The following is a 10,467-nucleotide window of genomic DNA, read 5'->3' on the forward strand; positions in this document are numbered from 1 at the left end:
TCTTCAAATGTACAGTTTCATATTCAAAAAGTTAAAAATAAAACCGTGGTTGCCATGGAAACCACTATGGTAATCCATTCATAAATTTCTATACACACACACAGAAACTCTATACACTGCTGCCAAACACTCCCGTAAAACAACCTTATAAAATTGTATCTGATGTATTTGAAATTGCGTTTATGGATCATTCAATAGCTTTTTATTCTTAATTAAATAGATATCCTAAAATATGACCAATTGTAATTGCTTAAAAGACAGCACGAAAGGGAAGAACCTTATGGATAGCTTTTATTTTTGTATGGTTATATTGCAAACCGCATCGGCTGCTTGGAAAACCATAGACGAGTCTGTGTAGTTTTAGACACTTAAAAACCGTTATGAATTAGTATTATACATTTTAAAAAGTGTTCATATAAAAAAAGTAAAATATTTTAAACTTTTATCTATAATATTGCTCTCAAGAAGAGCATATAAAAGGAATTGTTTGCATGTTCTTGCTTCGATTTGTGGTTACACTGAAAAAATTCGTCGGCAGAGACGGACACACCTATAGTAAACATGAACTACAGCCAATCAGAAGCGGTGTTGACGACGTAATTGACACCCAATCAGGTACGAAAACTTTCCCACCACAATCTCACTCAGTCGGAGGAACCCTTTATGATGTGTGGTTACGAAGAAGTCCTCAATAATAACGCCATCTTTTACTTTATATCTCATGAAGGTAAAAACTACATGTTAATTACAAGAATTACTCAACAATGAATAAGAAAAAGGACCACTTTTTACTGTTAACTTCTCATCGGTATTCGAATTTATGAATGAAAGATGATGTCACTGCCTTACGTTTTTCAAAACAAAATTTATTAGTTTTTATGATAAAACTTATATAATAAAAAGTTTATTTATATAAAGGTAAATAAAAAATAAGTTATTTTATTGGATAATTCATAGAAATACTGATTTAATGCCGAATTTATCAATCAAAATATAAGTATATGAGATCTCTACTCACACAGTATGGCGATAATGCTGAATTGTTGTCTGCTCTAATTCAAAAGAAGGCAGTAACTGGCAACTTTCCCTCAAACTTATCGTCATTTACGATCGATAAATAAGCAATTTCAACGATTTACATTCATTAATATGCATAGAAATATAAAATGACGAAGAAACTAAGTTTTGATACATATCTAATTATAAAAGAAGATTTAAAAGTAACAGGAGGCAACTTTCTCATCCCGAATATCTCCTCGGGTTTCCTCGACCTATGATTCGCTGTTGGGCCAGAATGAGAGCTTTCGCCCAGTATCGAGCAGACTTTTTTTTCCTTTTTTTTATTCCTTTATTCTATTTATTTAGACTGTCTGTCACAAGAAGATTTCACTATAGTTCCTCTGGGGTCATGAAAATAATTATAATCATTATACATGATCAACTAAGACAGCGGACAAATTTCTATAGGGATATAAGAACGGAAATTTCACCACAAACTAAATTATGAATCTGTTTTTTTCCATCTCTCCATCCGCCTGTGGTGATTTTGTATGGTAACACTGCGTCCCGGGTTTTAGATATTTACACTATGTGTAAGTTTTAAGTAAGTAAATAAAAGGATATCTGTGTGTACAGTTGCAACTGAAAAGTGTTTTAATAATTGACTGTATGCGAATTACACCGTTAATATTCGAAATAGGATATTATTATAATCGTTGAATGTAAGCTGAATGTCACTATCTAAAGCCCGGGACGCAGTGTTACCATACAAAAACACCACAGGCGGATGGACAGATGGAAAAAAACAGAGTATAGTCAGGCGTATAGAGACATCAACAGTTATTATGCCAGCAAATCTGAGATCTCACATAGTTCTTTAACTCAGTATCTTCTTTCATAAAAGGAAATATTTGCTGGTGACTGCTTTCACAACAGATCTAGAAGACTGATCACACCATTCTTGCTGAAAACTGGACGTTAATCTACATAAAATCACGGCGTAAATCACCTACTTCACTAATGTCAAGGCTGGAGGGGAAGGAAGGTCCCTGCGATCATTCGACGAGATATTTTCCACCTTAAATATCACAGACAATTTACGTGTTTCGGATGCCCAGCTCAGTTTATCATGAACGTTCTACTTACAGTATCTGGGGTTCTCTGTTTATATATATTAAAAAAAAAAAAACACCAAAAGGACCAGCTTAAAGGGGGAATAACGTTGCACCTACTTGTTCCCAGATATGTGGTCTGTCCGGTGACAATATTTCCGAGATATCACCAATGAAACTCCACGAATCCTTTCTTCACAATGATTTGCCAATTTTTCCGTCTGCTTGCAAACACTGTCGACTTCTCTAATCTCTAATGGTTGACTGTGCAGCCTTCGATTGCACTTTCCGAGGAGCACAAAAACCTTTACCGGTTATCTAAGTGGAGAATTACTTCAGCACTAACTTCGCTCTTTGGTATGACAGAAAGAGAGAGAGAGAGAGAGAGAGAGAGAGAGAGAGAGAGAGAGTTCAAGGAGGAATGATGGCTGTTTAACTACTACCCTTTCTAGCAAAAAGAGAAATAAGAAAAATATGGTTTTATGGTTTTATATGTTATTTATTTGTCTTGTTGTTTTTTCGCAGACTGATGATGCACAGATGTTTCATGAGCGAAACGTTTCGTTGTAATAAACTTGATACTTTTACAACTTGTCTCATGGACACCCTCTGAAAATTCGTATATATATATATATATATATATATATATATATATATATATATATATATATATATATATATATATATATATATATATATATATATATAATATATATTTAAGTTTGTGACCGTATGATATCCGATAATCCTGGAGTTATCTCTTTGATCTATACCCTTTTGACAATTAACCATCTGGTACTCATGATCTTTTTGTTTACCAGATAACTTTCTTTCCAACTGTATTTCATTTGTTCCTTAACAATGTCTTAGTAAAGACGAAAGCACTTGGATTTCTGCCTATCATTTTCCTGTGGTTTTCGCTTATTTAATGAAACCACGTGCATCTACTGTGATTTATATATATATATATATGTGTGTGTGTGTGTGTGTGTGTGTGTGTGTGTATTGACGAAGAGTCCAAATATCGGGTCATTAAACTTACCAATCAAAAATGTGTTACCTCACAACAGCCAGACACCTGAATCTTCACCAAAGCTAAAATACGACCGATTACTCTAAAGGCAACATAGATCCCTTAACAACTTATCAATCATGCAAGAAATCAGACTAAGTTCATTAAAACAGGTGTGAGGTAATCATACATGAGATTCACTTGATTAAAGGGCATCACGCCATCAACAACTTTAAATGTCTAAGTATTTCCCTGGTTCTAACTCACTTCAATAAATTTGAAGGAAAACAGTATAATTACCACTCTGTATTTCTACCTAAATAAAATCTTATTACTGGTGGTCAATAAATAAAACACTGTTATAAAAATCTTAGATTCAAAACGATTTATTTTTAAATTCAAAATTTAAAGTGAAATTCACAAAGGGAAATTGAAAGCAACACAAAGTTTAATACATGCTTGAAGTAATTATCAAATGAAATTGAATCAAAAGTAATTTATCAAGAAAATTAATTAATCAAGAAATTAAATTATTCAAGTAAAATTCACACTTAAACAACAATTGAAATTTGAAAAGAAATCTAAGTAAATGCAAATTAATTCACAAGTGTTAAATTAAATCAAGTATGCAATACTAAATCATTAAGAAACACCTAAGTTAATCAAACAAATTGTGCATCCATAAACAAGTGAACACAGAAAAATGTAGAAAAGTACCAAAAATGTAAAAAAAAACACTAACAACAAAATAAAAACTTCAAAAGTATTAAATACAGAATATAAGAAATTTCCAATGTGCAAACAATCAAATAAATTCACCTAACCACTGTAAATAATTTTTAAGTGCATTTAGAACAAATTATCTGGTACCAGAGAGAGACAGAGAGAGAGAGCTTTAGCCTCTCTTTACAGCACGTTTACAAATCTAAGAATGAATCTCTCTTCTATGGGAACTAACTGATTTGCGAAATCTGATCCAAAACGGCTGAATAACTACGAACCATTTTGGACCGATATACTGCTTTTATAATAATCTTAATGATTCTCCTTCAAAACGGGAAATAGAGAGAAAGCGGGATTACAACTATAAGTAACCTTTAATATTACACGGTTTTAGAACATAACTCCTAACATGAAAGATATAATTATTGAATACTATCGCAAGCACAGAAGTGCCGTCATTTCCCGTGACTGACGTCACAGCTGTTTTGGGTCAGATACACTGATCTCATCTCCCAATTAGATTACTTGCAAGTCAACCAATTCTATTTTGACAAATTGAGAGCGATAACGAGTTAATTCATCAGTACTAATATTAAACAGTTTCACAATAAAGGAATCTTTAATTACTAAAATAAAACGAAAGATATCGTTTCATAGAAAGGTATAGAACGGTCTTACGAAACATCACGTGGTTTCTGAACATTGAATCAACACAGTGGCTGGTCCAACACGGGAGAGACTCCACAATATATATATATATATATATCAATAATATATATTATATAATATATATATATATATATATTTGTAGTATATATATATATAATATATATATATATATATATAATATATCATATTATATATATGTATTATACACTGTATATATATATATTATATATATATATATATATATATATATATTATATATATATATATATTATATATATATTCATATATCATATATATCATATAATATATAATATATATATACATATATCATATATATATATATTATATATATATATATATATATACATAGTATATATTATATAAAACACTAAAATAACGCGGCGCTTTCAAGTGATGAATGATACGTCCGCTTTCGCAAACAAAGCTAATCTCTCTCTCTCTCTCTCTCTTTACACTTTTTTTTTTTTTTTCTTAAATTAACTTATACTTTTGTGATTTCTGAACATAAATTATTTAAACAATAATTAACTCTAAGCTGACTTTGATATGGAATCTGAACATATCACAGAGACTACAATATTTCGTTTAAAGAATTTACTGAGAGGAAGTTATGTGTTACGAAAAGCAAGCAAAACAACATAGGAATATATATATATATATATATATATATGTATATATTATATATATATATATGTGTGTGTGTGTGTGTGTATATATATATATATATATATATATATATAGCAACTGTAATAATATATATATGTATATATATATATATATATATATATATATATATATATATATATATATATATATATACATGCAAAACTTCGTTTATAAACTTTATCTTGGCAAATTTGAACCTTTCAGTACTTGTAGGTCTTCTATAAACAGATAAGCAATTATAAATTTAAACTTTTTCATGAAAAAAGAGGTGACAACAAGAGAAAAAAAATCCAATAGACTTTATTCTTAAGCTACAGACCAACAGAAAGAAACACCTTCATGGAAAATGGCATATCCTGAGGAACACTTCATCTAAAAGCAGCCTGAAGAAAGATTGCTTAAATTTAACAGTTCTTTGCAGATAGAATTCTTTTCACAACTTTAAAAACATCTTGAAGATTACTCACACTAATAGTACTTGTGTGCAATGCAAATAGCGTATATCAGCTTGGTAGCACAGGGCATTGCCTCACCCATAATAAAGGTGTCTGTCCTGCTCATGGCAACGCACATGTCATTTCCAGAGTCGGATGGTATGCGGGCAACCCAGGCCGGCTCTAGAAAAAAATAAAAAAAGTCCCTCTTGATAAGACAGGTCAAGACCGGACAAGCTAAGTAACCTGATTGTTGTGAATTATAGGACTTTTAGAATGTGTTTCTGCAGATCATGAGTTACTTTTATTGTGTTTTAACTGAGAACTCACTTCAGATCAGGTCCTGATATATGAAGTAACTTTATACAGCTCTCTGAATTCTAATACCCTACTGGAAGCTACACTCCCCATTCGGCAAAATTTTTAGACAACGGTTTCCTTGTTGGACCATAATTCATGTTCGTAAAGAATGCAGACTAAAGTGCAGTTTCAGTCTATTCAATTGCCAAACTTTGATTTTTCGCTCTAGCCGTTAATCTTTGATCTATCTGGGCACGCTTCATCATTTCCCACCAGACAACTGTCGACTACTTACCACCATCGGTTCCCATGAGAGCTGAAACTGCTCCATGAAGACTCTTATCATCAAACGGTATCAGCGAGGTACGGAAGGGCAGAGAAATGAAGTCTTCCGCACAACGAGTCAGAGCTTCTTCATTGGTCATGTTTCCTTGAATGAGCTTCATGCACAATCCCCGATCCTCGATGAAAGTTGCCTTATATTGGCAACGGCCTGAAAGTTTGAGGAGGGTAATTATCGTACCGACGACAAATTTTCCTCGCGTGCGAGGAACTAATAATATTTGACGCCAAGTGTTCAAACTACGTTCATTTGAGCATTATCAGCGGGAAGCAGCCCGAAATGAAGAGGAGTACGTTATTTAAAGGTGAGGATGGTGAGGTGGATTGCTGGAACATCACTGCTGGCAAGGAGGGAGTCAAGCTATGAGAAGAATGTGTGGTATGTGTAATGTAGAGGAGAAGGCTAGAGCAGCTCGCCTGAGACACTATGGCCACGCAATCAGAAGAGAGGAGGTGGAGCCTTCTAAGCGAGATAAGATTACACGCCATTGATGGAGAGGAGGAGGAGGAGAGGAGGAGGACTGTGACTTGCAGTTAGCTAATCAGATGGGCGGATATGGTGAGGAGGGACATGGGTGACGTAGGACTGGCGGAAGAAAGTTGACTAGCGCGGCCGACCCTGCCGTGCCCTTGGGTTAATAAGGTCGAAAGAAGAAGAAGAAATACTATATTCTTTATTGATATGTTGCAGTCTCACCAGGTAAGTAAGTGCAAGTAAGTCTATATCCCCCTGCAAATTCCAATCCTAGATCATAATTCTAAATTAGATATTCATAGCAACGTTTCAGACATCTTATCCCCATCATCAGGCAGTAAACAGAATATATATATATATATATATATATATATATATATATATATATCTTTATATCTATATATGTTATATATATATATATATATATATATATATATATCTATATATATAGATATATATATATATATATATATATATATCTATATAGATATATAGATATAGATATATACATATAGATATATATATAGATATATACATATAGATAATATAATATATAGATATATGTATATATATATATATATATATGTATATATATATATATATATGTATATATATATATATATATATATATATATATATATATATATATATATATATTCATAACTGAATCACAGAGATATGGAACTTCGTGGTGAGTACATAAAGACAAAATCCACGAGAAAAGTGAAACAATGCATACTGCTTTTCGTGGCCTTTCATCTTCCCATCCCGTACTGAGCTTAGTCAAGGACGAGAAGTCGAAAGGCTTCACATCGGTGTTCTATTGTTTCACTTGCCTTCGTGGAGTTTGTCTTTATATATATATATATATATATATATATATATATATATATAATAATATATATAGATATAGATATATTATATATATATATAATTAATATATATATATATAATATATTATATATATAATATATTATGTCATACGATATGCAACAAAGGGCTACTCACCAGCACAAGCGTGACAAGGACAATCGTAGCCTGCGGGTTTATCAGTGCAAAATTGGTCATCTCCGCAACATACCGTAGCACAATCATCGACGATATCTGATAAAGAGCAGCACTTATCAATCAGTAGAAGTCGTTGTGGTGAGACCTTCCTACGAGGGCGGTTACTGAATAATTATCATACGCCTTATAATAAATAATATATATATATATTATAATATAATATAAAAATAATTATATATATATACTATATATATATGTGTGTGTGTGTGTGTTGTGTGTGTGTGTATATAGTATATATATATATATATATATATATATATATATATATATATATATATATATATATATATATGCATCGCATTTTTAAGCTGTAGGTGTCCTACAATATCCATGATTCGCTCTACCTCGGAATCGAATATATTTTTGTATATGTTAACCGAAGAGAATTTTTTTTAGTTGATGATAATTTCGGGGTTTGAGCCCGTGAGTCGACGAAATTGTTTTATCAACTAAAAAGAGTCTCCTTCGGTTAACATATATGAAAATATATTAATTTCGATGTAGAGCGAATTCCATACTAAAGGACATTTGTAGCTTAATGCATACACAGCATATATATATATATATATATATATATATATTATATATATATATATGTATGTATGTATGTATTATATACATAATATAATATACATATAATATATTTGTCTATGTATGTGTATGTGTACGTGTGTGTATGTATTATATTATATATAAAAAGTTCTGTAGCTTTTATCTAACTCACCAACACAGCCTTCTGCAGTCAAGTTGTATCCAGGAGGACACTCGCATTGGTAGCTTCCGGAAGTGTTCGTGCAAACGGTGTTGTTTTGACAGGGATTACGCAAACATTTACTTTCGTCTGAAATACAGATATGACATGTCAATAGGAAAATGAAGTATATTATAGTTTTACCAGACCACTGAGCTGACTAACAGTTCTCCTGGTGCTGGCCCGAAGGACTAGATATTTTTACGTGGTCACCTAGCAACGGGACCTACAGTTTATTGTGGAATCCGAACCACGTTATATTGAGATATGATCTTCTATCACCAGAAATAAATTCCTCTGATTCCGTGTTGGATAGAAAAAACACACACACCACCACACCCAGAGAGAGAAGAGAGAGGAGACGGACGAGAGAGAGAGGAGAGAGAGAGAGAGAGAGAGAGAGAGAGAGAGAGAGGGCAGCTCCTCAAATCCCCCTATACAGAATTGTCTTTATGATTATGATGACGTTGATGGTGTTTGTATGAGACGCAGATAAATAGAGGCTTTGCACAGGACTCAGTTGTGGTCTAGTTATCGTATAAAATCACGCATCACTATTGAACAGAGAGAACTTCTTAAACAGATGGGTGACTATAATATCAAATTCTTCCGTGACATCTCATTGTACGAGCATAGAATAAATGCGATGACTGGACAAGGAAGTCTTCACAATAACATTTTGATACGAGACTTCAGAGAAACCGCGAGGAACCTCTGACAGTAATGTTGCCTGAATTAAGTCTAAAAGATTCTTGATAACTTGAGCACCAACTACGCAAAATAAATCATAAAGGTCAGACTGCATCAAATGTTCTGTAATAAACACCTCCACATTGCTGAAAGCCTTTATTGCAACCGCGCTCGAAGCCTGTATATCGTTGTCGAATGCCTCTCATTGGGGAGACAATGAGTCCAGATACTCTTACGAAAAGGTGACAAACAAAGACGTCCTCAAGCAATCACTGAGCTAATTGTCTTCAGATTGTTTTGATTTTAGCAAAGAGGAGTGAATGAGACGATAAAGTATACTAGTTAGAAAAATGTTTTTAACTAGTGTCTGATATTATTAATAATAAATTCCTTGGCTGTTTAACCTAGGTTCATCTTGGCTGTCTAACCTAGGTTCATCTTGGATTTTATATATTATATACAGGTGTGGATGACGAGGAGGGAGAGAAGAGGGCTTGGGAGGAACCTGCTAGAAGAAGATCGAGAGGGAGACCGAGAATTAGATAGCGAGATAATGTTTAGGAAGATATGGAGAGAAGAAGTTTGGTGGGGGATGATGCCTTTGATAGAAGACAGTGGAGGAGAAGACGCATCAGGCAACCGACCCTTTAATGTAGGGATAACGGTAGGAAAGAAGAAGAAGACGTGAGCCCCCATAAGAATATTCAAAACAGATCTTACATTATGAAGAAGTAAACATTGCTGAGCAATGTTTACGAGAAAATTTTCATGAACACGACACAAGATATCTTATATTTGACCTCGAAGTTTAGAATGGAAATCTGAAAGTAATGTTTTTGATAAAGAGAACAAATAAGGAAATGTCAAAAGACATCTGACTAAATATCCTTCTACCTATTTCTTAAATGATAGTCTTTGTACACCACTGTGCCATATAACTGCTCTTTCATCGAGTGGTGACACAATTCTTCCCAACTGATTGCAACTTTGGTGCCGACGGGTCAGAGTCGCAGTAGCTCTGAATGACAGCATAGCAATGGCTATTTAATCTTCCTCTTACCTTCTACACAGCAAGAACAAATGGGTGATCTGCACTCTTTTGGAAAAAGGAGGCCGTAGCAGTCTTCTTTCTTGTTATTTCTGATGCAATACCCACCGTTATCAATGCATGCATCAGTTGGATTACAATCTGCAATGTTGGAAGA

General features: G+C 33.1%; 1 protein-coding gene across 1 annotated transcript in view; it reads right to left on the minus strand.

Moving 5' to 3' along the window:
• Positions 1-5,357: 5,357 nt before the first annotated feature.
• LOC135202659 (fibrillin-2-like) overlaps positions 5,358-10,467 on the minus strand; it is a 5,920-nt gene continuing 810 nt past the window's right edge. Inside the window, exons 3-7 of the mRNA XM_064232153.1 lie at positions 10,323-10,451; positions 8,546-8,662; positions 7,762-7,857; positions 6,232-6,429; positions 5,358-5,819 (exon numbers count right to left, since the gene is read on the minus strand). Of these exons, the coding sequence (XP_064088223.1) occupies positions 5,671-5,819; positions 6,232-6,429; positions 7,762-7,857; positions 8,546-8,662; positions 10,323-10,451 (689 nt within the window). The 3' untranslated portion in view covers positions 5,358-5,670. The remainder of the gene's footprint in view (positions 5,820-6,231; positions 6,430-7,761; positions 7,858-8,545; positions 8,663-10,322; positions 10,452-10,467) is intronic.

The sequence above is a fragment of the Macrobrachium nipponense genome, chromosome 33, assembly GCF_015104395.2.
Source record: "Macrobrachium nipponense isolate FS-2020 chromosome 33, ASM1510439v2, whole genome shotgun sequence".
NCBI classification, from domain to species: domain Eukaryota; kingdom Metazoa; phylum Arthropoda; class Malacostraca; order Decapoda; family Palaemonidae; genus Macrobrachium; species Macrobrachium nipponense.